At 57.5% G+C, this 21,414-nt stretch overlaps 1 protein-coding gene across 1 annotated transcript in view; it reads right to left on the bottom strand.

Moving 5' to 3' along the window:
- CACNA1I (calcium voltage-gated channel subunit alpha1 I) overlaps positions 1 to 21,414 on the bottom strand; it is a gene marked incomplete at its 3' end in the record, with an annotated part of 90,747 nt that overhangs the window by 22,261 nt on the left and 47,072 nt on the right. The window contains exons 6-10 of the mRNA XM_081128153.1: positions 15,196 to 15,355; positions 12,922 to 13,237; positions 11,698 to 11,790; positions 8,375 to 8,687; positions 5,583 to 6,001 (exon numbers count right to left, since the gene is read on the bottom strand). Coding sequence (XP_080984279.1) covers positions 5,583 to 6,001; positions 8,375 to 8,687; positions 11,698 to 11,790; positions 12,922 to 13,237; positions 15,196 to 15,355 — 1,301 coding nt within the window. The remainder of the gene's footprint in view (positions 1 to 5,582; positions 6,002 to 8,374; positions 8,688 to 11,697; positions 11,791 to 12,921; positions 13,238 to 15,195; positions 15,356 to 21,414) is intronic.

Here is a 21,414-nt window from a genome sequence, read left to right as displayed (position 1 = left end):
TTTGGGAAACAGTGATAGTGGAGTAAAGAGTGACTTCCCGGAGGAAGTGACGTCTCTGCAAAGACCTCAAAGCTGGGAGGGGGCGGGTGACAGCGAGAAGAGAAGGTGTGGGGGCCAAAGGACCAACTAGGGTCAAGGAGGGACGTGCAAGGGCTGCCGTCCATCAGCACCACCCACCCCCAGCCCAGCCCCTCTCCCTGGCCACTGGGCACCTAAGGGGCCTGGTTTCAATTCCACTTGGGTTAAAAGGAGAGGAAAAAAGAAAAAAAAAAAAAAAAAAAGCATCCGCTTCCCGCCTGGTGCCTGGGAAATGTAATAAAGCGGCCAGCTGCTCTCCAGCCCAGAGAAAGGAGAAAGCCTCACTCCTGCCCGTAATTACATTTGACTCACAAAATGGTCCCGAAGAGGGAGGGGGGCGCTGAGGGGGACCCTCACTGGGGGGGGGCTGGGCCCGGCCTTCGGGGCTAAGTCAGAGCCCAGATGCTGTTCGGAGCCACCAATTTCCCCGTCGGCCAGCGACATCCGACATTCGGGAGATGAAAAATGCGGCTGTTGACAGTCCATAATCGCACATCACCCGCTCTGAGCCCCACGCACTGTGCACACGCACACGCGCTCCGCCCGCAACTGATGGCAGAGCCCGCGTTCTCCCGGGAAGGTCACCCTCTCGCTTCCCTCCTTCCTGGCAACAGCTGTTTCTCAGTCAAGTGCACACCTGTTAATCTTTTTCTAATGGACCCTCTATCACTCCTGCAAGCATTTTTCTGGGAAACAGTGAGGGGGAGAGACAGACAGATAGACGAATATAGACACAGTGAGTGAGACCAAGTGTGGTATGTGTAGAGAAACAGGCAGCCATGAGAGAGGTGGGCAGAGAGAGAGAGAGACAGACAGACAGACACTTACAGGCATGGGGAGTGAGAGAGTGCAGAGACAAGACAGAAAAACACAGATCAAAATATAATGGACCAAGATCATGATACTGTGGGAATCAGTCAGAGCCAGATAGTGAGAGAGAGCAGGCAGGGCAGACAGGCTGACAGAGGCTGTGGAGAAGTGGCTGGAGATGCAAAGACCACCCAGTGGAAGAGATGCCAAAGGGCAGAAAAACCAGGTTCAGCCAGAGGCAAGAGAGTAGAGGGCAGGTGAGGGGCTGCAACCTGGAGGTGAGTCCAGAAGCAGAGGGAGAGGGGCAGAGGCAGGGCCAGCTCATCCCTGCCAATGCCAGGCTTGGGACGCACCAGACAGCCCAGTTTCTGGCCATTTCTGCAGGGGTAGATAAAGGGACGACCAGCTGGGCAGGAGTCTAAACTACCCCCAGGAACCCTCAAGCCCAGCGCCATCCCCATGGTAAGTTAATACCAGTTGGTGTTAATATCTCCCATGCGCCAGGTGGTGCTAAGCACTTCCCATGAATTACCTCACCTAAGCCTCAAGCATTACCCTATGGTATCCCCGTTTTACAGACAGGAAACCTGAGGCTCAGAGAGAAGAGTGGCTGCCCAGGGCTACAGCCAGCCAGTGGAAGAATCGGATCTCGAACCCAGGTCTCCTCCCTGCGGCCCACACCCCTCCCCATGGCCCAGGCACCTACACCTGTCCCAGTTTTCTGACTCGCGGGTCCAGCTCAGAGCAAATGTGTCACTGCCCTGCTTACAAGCCTTCATGGTTCCCACTGCCCTAAGGATAAAGTCAGCCTCAAGGCCTTTCATGGATGGACAGCTCTCCAGCCTCCTGGGCTGTCTGCCCTGCCCTGTGCGCACATCTTCCCGAGGACTCGGGGTCCTTTGGGTGGACGCCTGTGCTCCTGGTCCCTGTTGCTGTCCCTCCCCTGTCTCACTAATGAAATCCTAGTCATCCTTCAAGATCCATCTCCAGTATCACTGACTCCAGGAAGCCTTCCCTGACTGTAGCCCATTTGGTGTCTCTCTCTCCTGAGCCACTGCAGAGCTGGAATGTCAGGCACTAAGTCACCTCAACCTCATCTTCCCAGGGACACCTAAGACCTGTGTCAGCAGTGACTTGGGGGCTGCTGAAGGGAGAACTAAGTCGGCTTTAACCCACCCACTGACCTGGAGGCCTCAAAGGCAGTCCCCTGGGTGCTGGGGCCAGTGGACATACCCCAGCCTGGGTCACCCCTGCCCCAGGAGGCTCCCTGCATCCCTGCCTTGCTGCCTATTCAGCCCCACCCTCTGTTTTTTGTTGTCTAACTTGGTGACCATCCTCCAACTCCAGGACAGTCTTGCCCAGCTCAGGAGGGGTCACTGGCTTGGACAGGTGACCGCTGGGAGAGGGAGAAGTGGAGACATACATTTCTCCCAGGTGCAGTGTCTCCCCATCTTACCTCCTGTCTGCTTTGTGGAACCTCCAATTCAACCTCAGAATCCCAGCTCCAAAAGCTGCTTTCCATGTCACATGGGGCAAGCCATCCGACCTCTCTGAGCCTCAGTTTCCCCATCTGCCCAGTGAGGATAAGACACCCATTCTGCCTACCCCCCAGGGCTGCTGTGAGGATCACTCAGGAAAGAGATGTGACCAAACATGACAGCAGGTTATGATGGAGGATCTGGTGCCCAAGCTGATCCCACCCACCTGCTTGTCACACAGCCTGAGTTATGGACAGTCTGGGCCCACTCTCCTCCCAGGATGGGGGGTAGGTAGACTTTGGCACCATCTGACCACCTCGTGGGTCACGAGCAGGCTCCTACCTGGCTGACGCTCCCTTTAATCTGTCACTCTCCCAGGCCAGTCCCTGAAGGAACAGCATCTGCGGCCATGAGGAACCTGGTGATGCAGTGACCACCTAAAGGCCACTGGTACCTGTGATCTCACCTCTCATTTGAGCACCGTGACCAGAGCAAAGTGGTGGCCCCCATTTTACAGATGGAGTTGGGAAGTAGTGCCCAGGCTCTGCCCCCCTCACCACCTGCCAATGTGTGGTGGCCACACCAAGCTCCCTGCCAGCAGAGTGGGCAGCCGCAGCATTGCGGGGCCCCGGAATGCCTCCCCTCAAAGTCACCCCTCCCCTGCAGGAGCGGGGCTGTGCTCACCTGCCTTCTCCTCCTGCCTCTCCCCTTCTCTCCCTGCCTCCTTGAGGCCCTGGGCCACCTCTCTCTGCAGGCGCCTCTCAGACAGGGCAGCTGAAAATAAACCCGGGTGGATCTTTCCCACTGAGCAATGTCTAGGAGTCAGGGGAGAGGAAGCAAAAATACCAGCAGCCCACAAGCTTGCCCCGCACAGAGCTCTGCCAAACAATGGCTGTCACTCGGAGCTGCTTTAAAAAGGGCATTTTTAAAATTTTCCCTGCCCCTCACTTTTTCTTTAAGGAAGTTTTTGAGACCCCAGACAGCAGATGGTAAACTCACCCCAAAAGTGGTGGTGTAAGGCTCCAAGAAAAGATTCGAAAATAATTCCTAACTACTGAGCACCTGCTATGTGCCAGGTTTCTTAATGCATTTCACCCTCCCAGCCACTCTGTGACGAGGTTGTGAGGATTCAGCATACCACACAGGCTCAGGGCCTGGCACTTGGTAGGTGCTCAGTTAATGGGAGCCAACCCCTATAAGGGAAAGGGCACAAAACTAGGACACCTGCTTCATAAAGAAAACGGGGTGGACCCTATGAAGGGGCAGGAGACTAGCCAGTGAGAACAGCGACTCCCAGCCTGGTGGGGGCCCAAGAGGGTGCCTGCAGTGCCAGAAAGAAGAGGCTCCACTATATTTGAGGCTAGAAAGCTTGCTTGGGCAGGATATAGCACAAGTGAGGGGGAACAGGCCAGGCAGGAAGACCCTGTGGAGGCTTGGTCAGGGATCATGGCCCAGCCTGAGGTTGGGGCTAACAGGTAGAGTGAGAGACCAGACCCAGAGGACAGACCTGCTGCAGCTGCTGTGTTGTCCTGGAGGGGGCAGCTGAGAAGACAGGACCAGTAGTAGTAGTACACTGGCAAACAGGCCTCTGAAGAATAACCCTGATTGTAGATATGCCAACTTCCGTGGTGTAAATACTTCCAGCATGGCCAATTTCAAGCTACCAACTGTTTTTAACAATGGCCTTGCAAAATTCCTCAGTGTTAGAGAACTGCTCTTGCAGCTGGTTCCAACAAGCCACTGGCAGGGACGGTCCCCAGGCTCTGTGACAGATCTCCTTGGTGCTGCCCCACCAGAGACAGCACTCCCACAGCTCCTGTTCCCTGTGGGGCCTTCCCCAGGAACACTGGCCTCCTGCAGGCCTGGGCCAGGCAAAGGCCACAGGCTGGACCCCAGGCGAAGGGTTCCAGGCTGCCTGTCTTACCAGCTTTCCCCTGCAGAAAGCCTTCCCCAGCCCTCCCCAGAGACCTTTTTAATTAAGCCAGAATGGCTGGCAAACTAGCAGCTCTGAACAGAGTGTCACGGCAGCCCCAGGGGCCGCATTTAAGTAAATTGAATGGGGCCCACTCTTGGCGAACTAATGAAGAGGGAAATGAGAGTGTGGCCCACCGCAGGGCGCAGCAGGCAGGTGGGACCTCTGCAGAAAGAGGGCAGCAGGGAAGCAAAGGGAGCATCCAAATCCTAAACGCTGCAGGGACTGGCCGTGGGACCTTGGGCCAGTGCAATCCCTTCCCTGGGCCTATGGTTGCCAGCTGCCGCGTGAAGTGGCCTCCTGGAGCTGGGGTCACCTAATGGGCTGGGGGACACCGGGAGCCAGAAAATGGTGTTTTTCCAAATAGAGCCAGGGCCAGAGTTGTCATCCAGGCTGTCACCTGGGTGTGACCTATAGACTTGGGATATCTAGGCTACCCCCCCAGCCCTCCATCCTGTGTCCCTTCACATAGTCTCCTCGACCCACCATATTCCTGCCACTTCCTGGAAGCCATCCTCTCTTCCATGGGCTACTCCCCCTTGGGGACCCCTTCTCTCAACTCCTCTCACCTCCAAACCCCAGCTTACCCCCAATGGCCTAAGGGGCCTGGAACACATCATTCAACTCAGGCAAAACCTCCTGCACCCCACGCACTGGAGCTGAGGACAGAAGAAACCCAGGGTTGGCCAAGGAGGGAGATGGGTGACAGCCTTTGCAGGGCAACCACAGGGCCACCCTCAGTGCCGTGGGGCTGTGCAGAGGGTGGAGTGAGTGGGGGCATCAGGGACAGGAGGACGCTCCATTAGCTGAAAGTATGTTGTGGGCAGAGCACGAGGAGAAGTGACTGCAGTGGAAAGGTCTGTGTTTTGTGCCAAGGGCAATGGGAGCTGCAGAAGGTTGTGGGCAGAGGAGAGCCTGGCCTCTGGGAACATCACTCCAGCTGCCCTGGGAAGAATGGGCAGGAGGGCTCACGTGGAGGGCTCACGGGGGGATGCGCTGCGGGTGACTTGGGGTCCATGCTGAGCTGCTGAAGGGGAAAGGACCCGGATCTCACTCACTCCTGCCCCAAGTGGGCCAGCCCGAGGACCGCTTCGCTCGTTCACTCAGCCACCCATTCCGCAGGCACCCTGAGCTCCCTCTCCGCTGTGCGTGGCCCTGCGCTGGGCATTAGGCCCCAGTCAGTGGGGGTGGCAGACACGCGCGGGTGTTTGGCAGCCCAGCCCCCCATGCCCGCCCCCACTGGCCTGCTCGTGGTGCTCAATGCCCATGCTGACAGTGTTGACGAGGATGGCCATCATGATGCCCCGGTTGAAGTACTTGCTGTCCACGATGCCTCGCAGCTTTGCCCGCGTCTCCCTCCACAGGTCCCCGCACAGCCGGGCGGCCCCGTCCGCCTGCTCCTCCTCATCTTTCTCCAGCCCCGAGGAGGCCCCGTCCTCGCTGCTGCGGGCCCCATCCCCGCCGGCCTCACCCTCTCCACCACCGGAGCCCCCCGAGCCCGAGCCCTCCTGGCCCGAGTCGGTGCTGCCCAGGCCCGAGGGCCGGTGGCCCACTTTGTGCTGGCAGTGGGGGCAGCTGCTGGGGTCGGAGGCCAGCATGGCAGAGATGGGCTGCACCAGTGTGTGGGGTGCTGGGTCCAGTGGGTTGTGTCTCGGGCAGGGCTCTGAAAAGCAAGCAGAGGGCAGGGTGAGCGCCTCAGGTCACACTTGAGGGTCTCCAAGGAGGCAGCACCCGTCTACACCAGGCCCGGCCTAACCCTGGACACAGTGGCCTGTGCACTTCAGGCTCCTGCTGCCCACGGGGTCTGCCTGGAGCACGCCAGCCCCACGCAGAGGCGGAGCGGCCTATGGTTCCTGAGGAAATGGGCTCACCCTCTGGGCTTGGCCAGGAGTGCCCACCATGCGGGGCCGTGGGGTCTCTATGGGGTGATCACACGATGTGTCTAGAACACTGCCTGGACACACGTTAGCTGCCCTCCCTTCATCACTTCCTGGCCTGTGGCCCCCGGCCCAGCCCTGAACAGACACCCCCCAAACCACAGCTCCTCCCACCATCCTGGCTGCTGACTTCCTGGAGTCTGGGAAATGGCTGGAGAGTTTCTCCAAGAGCCAGGAGGATGTGGAGGGTGGACGCCCTCAGAGGAAGCCAAGGTGGCCTCGGTGTTCCTCAGGTCTCCTTCCTGCACATGGGGCTCGTGTCCCAGGGAGGGAAGGAGGCAGGAGCCCCGGGCAGGGAGCGAGCCCTCCCCTGCAGGCCCCAGGCCCTCCCTCCGCACAGGCCGAGAGGCCGGCAGGCCCCAGGGGAAGGAAGCAGGACAGGCCACCAGGGGCCCGGGAGGGGGAGGGGTGAGGGAGGAGCCTCCTGGAGCTCCGTCCCCTTTGCTTTCTGGGGCGGGGAGGGTGGGAGGAGCCCGGGCTAGGCTTACACCGAGTTATGAGATCTGTAAACCATTTCAAAGGGGTGCCAGAGAGGCTGTCTCTGGGTGGTTTGGTTTCTTTTTATGTTTGTATTTTCCTAGAATAAATACGTTTTGCTTGTATAAGCAAAAATAATTATGCTAAAGGGAAAGAAAACATGTAATGCCCGACCTTCAAGTCCGCACTGGCCTCCAAATATCCCCCAGCGCTCAGGACAAGGCCTCTCATCCATTGCCGGGAGCCAAGCAGGTGGTCAGAAGCCCAGGGGTCGGTCCCACCTCAGCTGGGAAACAGGGCAAAGCCCTTCCTCCTCCCCTACACCTCCATCCCCACATGTACTCTGGGCTCCGCTCCCTGACACTTGTGTCCCAGGGAAGTGGGAGGGAACAGAGGCCCAGGGGCAGGGAAAGCCTCTCTCCAGAAGTTCCCCTGGGACTTCCCTCCACGCAGGCTCCCTGGAGAGGGTAGTGGGCAGTAGCAGGAGTCCCCTTGCAGTAAGTATGTCCCCCATGTCACCCAAGAATGCCGGGTGCCAGTCTTGCCCAGAACCCACCTAGCTCCCTCATCCGAGTGCTGGGCCAGCCCACGGGCCACCTGGAACCTCCTCCAAGACCACGCCTGGACATGTGGTGCCCAGGCCGGGCAGCTCTCAGCATGAATTCTCCGGCTTGCCTCGGGAATCTCAGATGCCCAGAATGTGAGAGCTACGGGAGCAGGGCCTGGAGGGGGCTCATCCCACTGCACATGGCCTCATCCTCCCTTTCCAGGGGGGACACCGAGGACCACAGAGGGACCAGGGCTATCCCAGGTCGCACACCTGCTCTAGGGCACAGTCCTGATTGGGGCAAGACTGGGCCTAGGGTAGGACCCGCCTACTGTGGCACATTTCCTTCCTCCTGGGGCTCATTTCCCCCTGGAGGTGGCTTCACTAAGCCAAAACTCTGACATCTCTGGCACTGAGTTTTTGTCACTGACACACTGTGTGACCTAAAGTCCTCTCTGGGGACAACCCTGCTCCCCTGCCCCTTCTAAGGTCTGTTTGAACAGAAAGCCCTTTCTGAGCCTAAAGTGCTAACTCTCAGAAACAACCAGTGACGGTCTGGTAAGTGAAGAATTGGACCTGAGGCAGATCACGGAGTGGCACCGGTGTCCACGCGCCATGCCTTTGCAGGGTTGCCAGGCCCCTCCATTCCAGGGAGCCAGGGATCACTGCTCAAGTGTGTTCGCGAACAAGTGGTGGCAGCAGGAACCCACGCATGGGTGAGGCCGACTGCAGTGGGGCGGATTTGAGTTTCACAAGACTGAGGACAGACTATTGTTCATCTTTCCAGGGTGGATCCCAGGGGTGGAGCCTGAGACCACAGGCACCTGCAGGATGGGGAGGGAATTCTTCCAGGGCCAGCCCAGGCCAGGCACTGGCAGGTGGCCGGGATACAGGGGGAAGGCACGAGGGGTGCGGACTGGAGCTCCCGGGGGAGGCCTGGGTTCTCAACCTGCTAGACTGGACAGCTCTGCCTGTGCTGGGGAGGCAGGGAGACACGCTTGTGAACGGTTCCCTGATGGAGGCGCACGGGCCCACGTGGGGCGCCCTGGAGGCCACGGAAGGCAGGACCACTTACTGAAGTGCCTGGGCTCCTTGGCGTGGGGCCCGGGCTTGGCGGAGGTGGGGCCCCCCGGGCCCAGGGCCTGGCGCTGGCTCTGCAGGGTCTGGTAGAGGCCAAGGGTGCGGCGCTTGGCCTTGCGCAGGATGTGGCAGACGTACTGGAAGATTTCCTCGTAGCAGTCGCCCGGCTCTGCGTAGCTGGCCACCGTGCTGGACGACAGGTAGCGCTGCCGCTGCTCCAGCATCAGCCGGTGCTCCCGCTGCTTGGTCTCCGAGAACTGGGTCGCTATGACAACGAGGCACAGGTTGATCATGAAGAAGGAGCCCACCTGTGACCAACGGGAGGAGAGGACAGGGATAGAGGGGACAGAGGGGTGGAGAGAGGCAGAGTGAGGGTGGGGCGAGAGGGAGAGGGAGAGATGGAGAGAGACAGGGACACAGAGATGGAGACAAGTGACGAGGCAGGGCAAGGGGCAGAAAGGAAGACAGGAGGAGGGGCAGGGACACATACGGGACAAAACAGGGAAAGGACAGAGTGCGAGGCAGACAACCAGAGACAGGGGCACAGAGACACAAGAGCAAGGAGAGAGAGAGAGTGAGACAGGCTCAGGGAGAACACAAACAGAGGGCACAGGAGACACAGAGCATAGCGACAGGCAGAGACAGGGAGACAGAAGAGGAAAGGAGGGTGGAGGGCCCAGAGAGACACAGAGGCACAGCACAGGTAGGGACAGGAAAAGAGCGCTGAGGCCTTGCTCCAAGAGGAGGTCAGGGCCGCAGGCGGCGGTGGCCCAGGCAGCTCCCCAGGCTCCGCTGGGACCGGCTTCCAAACCCACTGCCCTGAGGCCCCTCAGCTCTGGCCACAGCTGCCCTCCTGCCGGGAACATCAGCACTGAGGCCAGGGAGGAAGGCACAGCCCCTGTCAGGCTATCCGGGCCCTGAGTCCCACGCCAGCCCTGCCCGCTCTCTGACCTTGCCTTTGGTCCCAACTGGGAGTCCAGGCAAGAACAGAGAAGCATCCCTGAGAAAGGGCTTGCTTGTGTGGCTTTATCTGGGCTTGGATGGGGTGGCCAGGGAAGCTACCCAGTTAGCGCTAGGGGTCCTCGCCACCTCAAGTCCCAGGACTCAGCTCCAGGGGCCCCTCCCCCTGATTTCCAGAGGGTGGGCCCCTCCCCTGGCGTTTACTAAGCCTCTGAATGGGCTCAGAGCCTGCCAGTGAGGAAATGGGTGGGTGGCTGTTCACCCTCCTCCAGTCTGTCCACCAGGAGGTCCCTGCAGCCCCAGTCACTGACTCATCCTTCCCTATACTCCCCTACAGCATGGCTGGGGATCTGGGGTTCTGGGGTCATGAGGTGAGGGCTTCCAGGCTGAGAGGACTCGGGAGAATTCCCAGGTAAGAACATGCCCCACTCATTCCCTCTCTCGGTCATTTCTTCCACAAGTATTTCCTGGAGGCCTGCTCCGGACTAGGCCTGTGTGGGGCAGACAGATCCTGCTCTCTGGGGGTTTACACCTGCCAGTCTTCCACCCAGCCTGTCCCTGCAGCTGCTGCCCCTGGGGGACCCGGGCGGCTCCCCATCCCCTCCAGACCTCCATCTCCCCATCTGTAAAATGGAACGCTTAGGCAAGATCAGCTTAGAACTTTTCCAATCAGAGGGAGCACTGGGGATCTGGGTCTAAGAGCCGAGGCCCCTCACAGGCATGGTGGCCCCGGGCCAGGCACCTCACCTCTCTGGGGCACAGGCTCCTCACCTGAGGAACAAGCAGGTGGCACTGCATGGCCAGGGTTGATGGGGTAAATGACAGCATGGTCGCTCAGGCTCTGTCTGGACTATCACTGTCGCCATTTCACTATGAGCTCAGGAGTGAAGGGGCCTGCCCTGGGTCACGCTAGTAGTTACTGACCCCAGAATCAGCCCTAACTCCATCAGGAGGAGCAGCCAGAGCATCCTTCAGCCTCTCTCTGAATTCTAGGCTTGTATAGCAACCCCAGTGGTTCCCTGTCCCCACTGAAGGACTGTGTCTGCTTCAGGATCTCTGTGAACAACCCCTGCCCAGAAGGCTCTCCCTCTGGCTGTCACACCCACTCCCCATTTCCCCCACCCCTGAGCCTTAAGGCTCAGTTCTGGTGTCACCTCCTCCAGGAAGCCTCCTGCTCTCCTATGCCTCCTCTGAGGTGGGCTGAGGCCTTTTTGGGTGTCCCACTACCATGGCTCCTAAGATGCTGTCTACTTAGCCCATCTTCCCCATGGGACAGGGAGCTCCTCCAGGGCAGGACCCCGTCTGACCCACTGCTCAGCTCCCAGCACTCTGCCAGGGCCTGGTGCAGTGCAGGCTTCCCTGGATGTGCCGCGGAGTGTCTGGACCAACCAGGGGATGAACGGCAGCACTGAGCAAAGTCTACGTCCGTCTCCTTTTACCCAGGGTATCTCCTATGGGTCCAAGGTCCCAGCCTCCCCAGGAAGGCACGGAGCAAAGCCACCAGCAGATGTGTCTCAGGTCACCTGTCACCAGTCAAGGTCCCATCAGCCCAGGATGGGGTGCTGCCCTAGTGGACCAGGTGTGCCCTCTCCCACCACTGGGAAGCCAGAGAAGCCAGCTCACAGCAGGGAGCCAGCAGCAACTCTCCCAGGAGTGAATCACCTTGACATTTGGGGACTGTGTGGGGACTGTGGCTGCAGCTGCAGTCAGGCCTGACACGGTGGATGAGCTTGCTCTGGGGAGACTGTGAGGAGGAGGGCAGGAGGGGCTGGCCTGGAAGGCGCCCTGCTCTGTGAGGCAGATGGAGTCCCTCCTCCATCTCCAGGTGACTCCCACAATGCAGGGCTGCCTGAGAGGTGGGGGTCCCTCCCAGTCTCAGGGAGCTCCACCATGTGACAATAGGCTCGGTCTCCTCTCCAAACCCAGCCTGGGAAGCAGCCCTGGCCTGTTTCAGGGAATCCTGTCTTCCCACCCGGGGAAAAGAGGGATATGCTGGAGCCCTGGAGAAGCTTCCATCCTGGGGCTGCCCCGGCTCAGGTCAATGGAAAGCATGTATTCCCAGGGACTACGAGGCAGAGAAACAGGAGCGTGAGCCATGGGCATGGGGAGGGAGGCACTCAGGTACCAGAAATGAGAAATGAAGGCAATCGGAAGTGATGGATGCCCCCTGCCACCGTCCTGACAGGTCCCTTCCGTCAAACGCTAGGAGCTGCATTTAAAAAATTGCCCCTCCTGCTCTCTCTCCCACCCAGCTCTTCCAGCTCTGAGGGGCTCTCCAGGGACTCCCAAAGATGCCACACCCTGTCCCCCATCCATGTGTCCTTGGGCCTGCCCAGGAGCCCGCTTCCCGGCACTTACTATGATCAGCAGGATGAAGTAGATGAAGTTGTAGAAGGAGTGCGCGTCCATCACGTAGTACATGATCTCCACCCAGCCTTCCAGGGTGATCACCTGCGGCCAGGGCGGAGCAGGGGGGAGGGGGCCTGAGCCGGGCCGCTCCTCTGGAGGGCGGGAGGCCAAGGCGGCGCCCTGGACAGAGGCCCCCCGTGCGCCGGGCACTTCACACACACCACCTCTGGTACAGGGCGGCCATCGCCATCCTCATTACACAGGTGAGAGGTTAGGGCACTTGCTCAAGGTCACCCAGCCGAGAATTGGAACAGAGACTTGACCCTGCCCCTGTTGCTCCAGAGCCCACACCCTTTCCAGTCTACCACACCAAGGCCAGGGGCTGGAAGTAGGGGTCCCTGGACTCCAGCTCCAGCTCACCGGCTGGGCCACTCTAAACCTCAGCTCCTCTCCAGTGTGTGGGGCTGAAAGAGCTGACCTAGCCGGGCTGGCTGCGGCCCAGCTGAGCCTGGGAGTGTGGCAGTGATGAGGCTGTCCCCACACACTCCTTCCAGGAGAGAGAGGCAGAGCAGCTTTGGGCGAGACAAACACAGGGTCCTCCCCAGCACTGCCATCTTCTTCGCTTCTGGCAAATGCACGAAGCAGGAGTCCCCGGGCAGCCCACCCACCCTCTCCAGCCGGAGGGCACCAGACTGCAGCGCTGGACTGTGATCACATGTCACCTGGACGCTCTGAATTCTGGGGTCCTGCTGCTCCCAGAGCAAAGTGAGCAGAACAGCCACCTCAGCAAGGCCCAGCCCCTCTTCGGGGGCTTCTCACCACCACCCTCTGCTCCTGCCCCTTCTTCCTTCTGACAGCAGGAAGGTGACCCTTCCCGAGCACTCCCTGCACCCTGGGCTGACTGCTCCACTCACGGCCTCTGGCTCATTCTCAGCCACTCAAGGTGGGGGGTGGGGGATGGTTACCCATTCTAGAGACATGAAAACTGAGGCACAGAGACATCAAGCAACACATCCAATGTCCTCCTACAGCCCTTTCTTTTCTACAGTTGCTCTGTCCGTAATGTGGGCATGACAGTGCCTATTGGTGCCAGCAAGTTGGGCAGATTTCAATGAAACAAGTGGCAAGTGCCTAGCACAGGGCCCCGCCTGCCAGGTGAAGCTGCTCACTCCACGCCCTCCCCACCAGACCTGCAGCCCCCCAGGACCCAGCAGCATGGGGTCAGCGTCTCACCTGGAAGATGACAATCCAGGCATAGCCAATGTTGTCGAAGTTGATGGCGCCTTTGTGAGGATTGGCACTGCCCGTGCGGCACACATTGTAGTAGCGGTTCCAGTTGACACAGAGCCCGCTGGCGTTGAGGTCCTGGCGCCCGGCCCCGAAGTCGTAGACATCATCCTTGGACAGGCAGCACTCGCGGCCCTGTTCCTTGAGTGGAGGGATCTCGTGGCAGCCCATGATGCCATTGTCCCCCGAAAGGGAGCAGATGAAAGGCATCTCGTCGTCCTCCTCTGGCTGGTAGTAGGGGGGCAAGGCCACATCCCCTTGTCTGTCCACAGGTGATGGTGGGTAAAAGAGAAGGGGAGGGGTCACTGCCATTACCTCCAGGCCTTTGCACATGCTGTTCCCTCTGCCTGGGACACCTTTCCCCACCTCTGCTATGGTCACAAAAACTCCCCCTGAACCACTGTGATCAGTTCCAGGGTCACCCACAGCCTGGGAGGCTTCCCTGAGGGAGCTTCCCCAGGACCAAGCAGGGCTGATCCTGGGCCCTCTGTGGCCAGACTGCACCCTGCACATGACTCCACTATTGCTCCTGGGGCATATGTATCCAGCTTCCTTGGGAAGCTGGGCTCTTTTAGGACAAGGACTGGGTCTCAGCACTCCTAGACCCCACACACTGTTCGGTCGGCATAGAGTAGGTGCTCAATTAGCAGATGCTGAATTTTACTTGATCCACCCTCCCATCTATGGGACCTGGGACTAGTCACTTCCCCTCTCTAGATCTTGATTTCCTCATCTGTAAAACAGAGATAACAATCCCTGTCCTGCCCTCCTGCAGGGTTAATCTATGGTTCACCGGCATCCCAATCAAAATCTCAACATGATTTTGTCTATGGAACCTGGCCAGATGGTTCTAGGATTTATCCGGATGAGAGAACAGTCAAGACAATTTTTAAAACAAGAAGTATGAGTGGATTCCAGCCCTGCGAGAGGGCAAAATACTCTACAATTACAATTATTAATACAGTGATGTTGTAACCACAACAGAAATAATCATGGACCATCACAGTGCACAGAGGAAAACCCATGTTTAAAAGAGAACTTAGTATATTACAGAGATGCCTTTTCAAATCCATGGGGAATGGAAGGACTAAACAATAAATGGTGTCAGGACAATTGCTATCCATTTGGAAAATAATAAAGATAGATCCCTACCTCACACCATAAACACAAATAAACTTCCTGAAGACTTGGTGTTAAAAGAAAAAAAGAGAATGTAAATTTCTCATTATTGTTTACACTGATTGCATATTGCAAATAATATTTTGAATATATTAGGTTAAGTAAAATTTATTATAAAATTTTTTAAAAAACAAACTTCCAGTGGATTAGAAAGCATAGCAACAAACATAACTACACAAATATTACAAGAAAATATAGAATATTTTTGTTAACTCGAGATAGGTAAAGCCTTCCTGGATGAGGCACAAAATCCAAATTAGCCCGGCTGGCATGGCTCAGTGGCTGAGCATCGACCTAGGATCCAGGAGATTGCGGTTCAGTTCCCGATCAGGGCACATGTCCTGGTTGCGGGCTCAATCCCCCCGTACGAGGAGTGTAGAAGGCAGCTGGTCAATGACTCTCTCATCACTGATGCTTCTCTCTCTCTCTCTCCCTTCCTCTCTCTGAAATCAATATAGACATAATTTTTTAAAAAAAACAAAAAGCCCTAGCCGGTTTTGCTCAACAGTTAGAGCGTCAGCCCAAGGACTAAAGGATCCCAGGTTCGATTCTGGCCAAGGGCACATACCTCTGTGGCAGGCTACACCCCAGTCGGGGCGAGAGTGGGAAGCAGTCAATCAATGGGTCTCTCTCACATCAATGTTTCTCTGTCTCTCTCTCTCCCTTCCATTCTCTCTGAAAAGCAATGGAAAAAGTATCCTCAGGTGAGGATTTAAAGAAATAAAACAAAAAAATAAAACTGTGTACTAAGTAAAAGTCACTAGGAGCTGAATGAGCATCTAAGGGCTTAGTTTAGACTGGGACTTTGTGATACCAATTTTGAGAGCTCAGAGGCTTCCGTGCTCATTTCAGGGTCCAGCCATTCAAGGGAGACCCACCATCAGCTCACCTTGGCACACGCACTGATCTCCCTGCACCCCTGGGAATAAGGATTGGGACCAGGTGCTGAATGGGAGGCCTTCCTACCCCTGAAATACATTCAGCACCAGGCGCCCCCGGGTAAGGCTGGCTGGAGCCGCCTGGGCAGCGGGCCTCACTCACATGGTGAAGTTCTCCTCCAGGAAGCAGCGGTTGCGCAGCAGGCCCGCCCAGAGCTGCACGCCGATGATGCCGAAGATGAAGAAGACGAAGAAGCAGAGCAGGAGCACGTTCCCCAGCATGGGCAGTGTGTCCAGGAGCAGGTTCACCAGGATCCGCATACCTGGGGGGCAGAAGGGCGGAAGGACCGTCAGGCAGGGAGCGGAGGGCCCAAAGAGGAGCGAGGGAGAACGGGGTGGGGGATGCGGAGAGAGGGGCAGTGGGAGGAGAGGTGGGGACACCGCCGTGCATGGGAATCTCAGGTTCCCTTCGCCTACAGAAGCTGTGGGCTAAGTCGCTGGAAGGTGGCTCATGAATCTTATGAAACTGCTGTAAAAGATGCATGTGTGATGCCATGAATTTTCCTGGGAGAAGGTCCATGCAAGTGTCTGTGGCCCCAAAGAAGGTCAAAAATTGGTGTGTCACCCTTGATTGCACCTCCCCCAAGATCCTGTGAGAGCCAACACTGCCTGCCTCTCTAGATTCATGTCTCTCTCTCCTGCTCTCTTCCCAATTCGCACCCTGTGCAACACCAAATCACTTGACGCTCCCTACACATTCCATGGGGTTCCACCCCCCATGCCTTCACTCCTGTTACGCTCTTTCTTCCGTCTCTCCTTTGCCTGGAAAACCCCCATGCAGCACCACACCCCGGGTGAAGCTCCGCTTTCCCTCTGTGGAGGCTTCCCACGCCGTTTCTCGCTCCATCCCAGGGAGAGTTCATCCCTCTCTCTTCTGCTCTGGGAAGTCTCAGCGCCTCTGGCCTGGCCTGGCCTGGGCTGCCCTATGCAGTTGTACAGGTCACACACCCCACAGCCATGAAGTCCCCATCAACACCTAGCCTTCTTCCAGCCCTGGCGTATGGTGATTCATTTACCCCTCCCATCTCTTCTACTGGGCTATAATCTCTTGGGGACAGGGCCTGGGCCTGAGTGACCTCCATGCTCCCAGAACCCAGCAGGTCCTGGCCCAGAACAGAGGCTCAGCCAACATTTGTTGAATGACTGCTCGTGAATGTATGAAGTGGTAAGTCAAGGGGACAGAGTGGAAGCCAGCACAGGGAAGGTTGGAAAGATATGAATAAAGAGAACAGTGGCCCTGTCCAGATTTTCATTTAGTCCAGGGGCGACGCTGAGATGGTTATTAACAAGGCCAATTATTTGGGATTTGCATCATGAGCTCTGTGTGGGGTGGTTTCCAATCAATAATTAATGCCCACCCCCATCCTCCCTCCCCACAAAATTAGGTCAGCCTCCTCTCGGGAAAGACAGTGGGGCTCCCTTGCAGGCAGCTGCCTCCAATTGATAGCAGAGCATAGTAAGTGAGGGCTCAATGCCCCAACTCCCCACATCCACCCCCCAAAGGGTAGCCAGGGGGTGTTGGGAAGAGGGAAGCATTTCTTTAGAAGCGGCCTATGATCCATCTGAATACCAAGTAAGTCATCACAGGCCTTTCTGGTGCCCATTCATTCATTCATTCATTCATCAAACACTTATCAATACTGCGTACTGGGGGGTGCTGGCCACATGGCAGGTCCCAGAAAAAACAAGTCCCATTCTCACCCCCTCAAATCTTGCAGTCTAGCAGCAGGGGAACAGGGGGCCACAGTGCTGGGGGAAAGGACTAAGCCCGAGGAGTAGGGCAGCTCTGGGCGCATTCCCCAAGGGGCTGACTTGCACTGGGCCCTCCACGTGACAGGAGCTGGTGGCAAAGGCACAGAGGTGTGACCATTCAGCGTGCACCAGGTCATGCTTGGGGGCCTAAGGGGTGTGGGGCTCTGTGCTATGTGACTAGTTGGGGAGGCCAGTGGGCAGATTTCTAAGCAGGCGGAGCCCTTGATGGGTTCTGGGGTTTAAACAAGAAAGGGCAATCCTGGAGGCCAGGATGAGGCCAGAGGCAAGCTCAGAGGGCCAGGCAGCGGCTGCGAGAAGGAGCTGGATCAGAAAGGCCTCAAGGAGGCAGCTGGGCACAATCCCCGCCTGGCAGCTCCCCTGGCCCAGCCTTTTTGCTCAATTAATTGCATTTCCCTTGTTCTCAGGGGTATTAAAATTCTGAAAGACCCCTGAAAACCTGTGGGCTGGCTTTCCTGAGTGGCAGCCCGATCCCTCCTCATTCCCTCCTCCTTCTACCGAGCTGGGCCCCAGCTCATGGTTCTCCCTGGGGCCCAGGTAGTCCCAGGGCCAGGGAGCAGAGGCATAATTAGCTAATTAGGGACTAAGAATGAATTCATCACTTGCAATTAGGGCCTAAGAACGAGTTCACTTCTGTGCCAGGGACAGCGAGCCATGGAATTAGGGAGTCCAGGAAGACCCCAAGAAATCCCAGCTAATCCTCCTCTTATGCCCAATCAAGGAATTGGCCAAGGCGAGCTGGATGGTTCCACTGGCCTTCGGTGCCCCTGGCACTCTGCACAAGAGATGGAGGCAGAGAGATGAGGGAGAAATAAAGACAGAAAGAAAGTGAAACAGAGAGAGACAGAGAAAAATGGAGACAGAGAACAGAGAGGGAGAGAAAGAGAAACAGAGGCAGAAACAGAGAGGCTGCCTTCAAGACCCGTCACGCATCTCCCTCCACATCTTCCCCTAGCCAAGTCCTCCTCCTCCAGGCAGTCTTCTTTGATTCTCGGCCCCAGTTAGCCATGAAGCCCTCCTGGAGCTTACCTGGTTCTGCTCTCTTAGAGGCTTTTCTGGCCTTTAGCCTAGCATAGGAGTCGGGTGGGCCTTGATGGGGGCAGTCTGCAGGCAACCCCATGAGTGTGGCTGAGGACCCTGCTTCCTCCAGCTAATAAGGGAAAGAGGGCCCCTGAGTCCCCAGGACACCCAGTGCAGCCTCTAACCCTGTGAGCACCCAGAGCACCAACCCTGGACAGAATATCTGGGTCTCAGTCTTGGCTGGGCAGCTTTGAGCAGAGCCTGCCCTCTCGGGGCCCCAGTGGCCTCATCTACAGAAGAGGACAGTGGTTCCTGTCCAGCCAGGCTCTCAGGAGTACCACAGGGTAAGGTTGAGGTGGGTATAAATTGTGGGCCAAGAAAGGCCTCCTGGCAAGATGACACAGAGCAGAGACTCGAAGGAGGCGAGGGAGCCAGCCGAGTGCACACCTGGGGAAGAGCTCTCCAGGCAGAGAGCATGGCCGGGGCAGAGGCCGAGAGGTGGGAGCGAGCCAGGCACCATCGGGGAGTAAGGTACAAATGCCCGAGTGTGACCTCATCTCTGGAAAGGGCCAGGCTTGTGGGCTCCAGGGCCAGGAGCATGACAGGGCCACATGGGGGCTGCCTTCTGAAGGAAGCTCCCACCTTTCCCTAGGACAGAAATTGGGAATGCTGAGGGTGGGGTCCAGGAGGGATGTGGCCCCAGCCCCAAGCCTTCCCTGCTGAGGTTGTCCAGGCCAGAAACTGGGCTTCCTCCGTGACTCCAGGGCGGAGACTGGGCCTTCCGTCCATCAGCCCTTCTCTGTCCGGCCCAGCCTGGCCCAGCCATCGCTCGCCTGCCCTCAGGATAATGCACATGTGGGTGGGTCCAGATGAAGTTGGTGAAGGTGGGGGCGTGGCTGGCTCCCGGAGATATTTTAAAGGTTGAGAAGAGGGATGGGAGGTGGGATGTAGGAGCAAGAGAGGAATTGGGACATCTCCAAGGTTTGGGACCAGCAGCCAGAGGCATGGAGCTGCCATCAGTGGAGATGGGGCTGTTTGGACATGTGGAGTTTGGGGTGCCAGGTGTCTCTCCATGTAAAGTTGTTTCGTAAGATCTCGGGGTCAGGGGTTCAGGAGAGAAGAGTGTGGAGTATCATGTGGGTGGCACAAGGGTAGAGACAGTCTCTGGATGACATTTATAATCAGGAGCTAGGAGGAGACAGATGACAGATGGCAAACTGATGGAGCCACTCAAACTTTTCACCCCTTTTCACCCTGGACCCCTAGGCAGGACCCTCTGTTCTAAGGGAAGTTGGGTAGCAGCCAGGCAGGGGGACCCTTTGGTAGCAGTAGGGGACCTGGGAGGAGATGGCAGGTGTGCTTCCTGACCAGCATCTCCCCCGGAGGTCCCGGGGGCTCTCCGCAGACAGGAGCTGTCAGCCCACGTTAGCGTGGCCACCCTGCCAGGCCAGCTCATGTAGAAAAGGCCGGGGTCACAACAGCCTCTGCCCGGGGCACAGCCTGCAGCCAGGAGGAGGGGCGTCGGGCCGAGGGCAAGGGGGCCAGGTCTGGCCCTGTGAGTGGAGGGTGCTGAGTGACCAGGAGAGGCCGTCTGCTGCTCCTGCCACAGCCAATGCCAACTAATCAAGGGCACAGTGGGTGCCCAGGAGGTCAGGCCAGGCAGCATACAACCCAGCCCTAGGACACAGCTGCTACCCCAGCCCAGCTGGGGGTGCCGACGAGCTGATGAGGGGCCTCAGCACTCACTCCTGAGATAGAAAACAAACCCCAGCCAAGGAATGCGCACCCCTGCACCCTCCATCCCAGGACAGGCCTCGGGTTCCTTCCCAAGGCCATCATACTATTGCCCTAGGGTACCATCTGCCTGGTGTCCTGCTGAAGGGTCCCGTGCCCACTGTGGTACAGAGATCTGCTCGTTCTTCAAGCGCCTCGTCCCCACTGTCCTGTGAAGCCCTTCCCCTTGGTCCCCACTGCCTCCATTAGAGCACGTGTCCCACTGGCCCGTGGCTCCTGGCTCACGGCTGCCTGCAGAGAAGGGGCTGCATCTGAATCTTCTCCATGACCCCACACCGGACCCAGGGCCCAGCCCAGTGGCCCCTCAGTGGATACTGCTTTGGATGAACGGATGGATGAATGAATTAATGAATGAATACATACATGTCTACATAGTGTTGCACTCCCTTGACCTACTGTCCCACCCAGGAATCACTCCCCCCTGATTTGTAGAGTAAACATAACCCTGGCGGGTAGAGGGACCTGCTTTCACCTTACCCCCACCTCCTAGCATTTCTCTTTCACAGTCCTGGCTGCCCTTTCTCCCTCGTGAGTCAGGTTCTCACCAGATGTTCTAACCAGATGTTCTCCCACCTTCATCTCTTCAGAGAAGCCCAATTCCCTGGGGAAATCGGGCCCCTTCACTCCATCTTCTCTCCCCACCTCCTTCCTTCCCTTCCTTCCCTATGGGAGCTGCCAGGCCTTTCTCCCACAGAACAGCTTGGGGACACCTTATGGGTGCCAAGAACAGACAGCCCTGAAGTCCAGGATATGCCTGGGGTCAGAGCCTCCTTCAGCTTCCCTCCTGGTTCCAAGTAAGCACACACTCCAAGCAACAACATGGAGATTTCCATCAAGCTCTGTTTCAAAGTGTATCTCCCAGCTCCCTTTCCAATAGATGCCCCCAGGATAGAGACCAAGAAGAAGTCCTGGGACCTCCCTCTTCTGTCCTCAGCACGACTGGCCAGGCCCAGCATAGAGCTGGCAAACAGTCAGAGCAGGCCTGGGCTGCAAGGGCAGGGGCCAGCCAGGATTGCCCTTCAGTCTGATGGGGAATCAAAGAGCCTGTATGTCCAGGACCAAATTGTTCGGAGACTTCTCCTTCTAAAACCAAGAGTCTAGGATTCTGCAGCTGGGTGAGTCTAAGATTCTCTGTGGTTCTCAGCAAGGCTGATTCCAAGATTTCAGGGGTATGAGACTCCCACACCATTAATGTCTAGCAATTGAGGGCTGGGACCCCATTTTATAGATGGGGAAACTGAGGCACAAAGGGTGGAGTCAAGCCACTGGACAAGATCGCAGGCACAAACCTTGGTCTAACTGCCCCGGATGCTGCAGTCTACGGCCCTGACACTGGGGCCCTTCCACGTGAGGAAAGCTGGGATGGGGCAGTTGGCTGGGACCTGTTCTCCACCTGGCACTGCAGACTCACCCACATGGAGGTGCTGCGTGCCATCCCATTGTGCGGACAAGGGACCAAAGCAAGAGAAGAGTCTTTCCCCAGGCTTCCTGCTAATTAACACAGGACCAAGCTTTGAATGCCGGCAGGGCGGCTCAGAGGCTAATCTCTGTGCTGTGAGCTAACCACTGTACATCCTGCATCCTGCCCTGACTCATCCCCCTCAGGTACCATGAGAACTCTGCACCCTGGCAGTGAAAGGCATTCAGTGGGGGCCTTGAGGGCATCTTTTCAGACTATGGGGCCTTCCCACATTGGCACTGGGTGTGGGCAGGGGTCCTTCTTGATGCCCTGCAGCCG

Source organism: Miniopterus schreibersii, assembly GCF_964146895.1.
Source record: "Miniopterus schreibersii genome assembly, chromosome: 2".
In the NCBI taxonomy this organism is placed as follows: Eukaryota; Metazoa; Chordata; class Mammalia; order Chiroptera; family Miniopteridae; genus Miniopterus; species Miniopterus schreibersii.
This window is presented reverse-complemented; position numbering and strand designations above follow the sequence as displayed.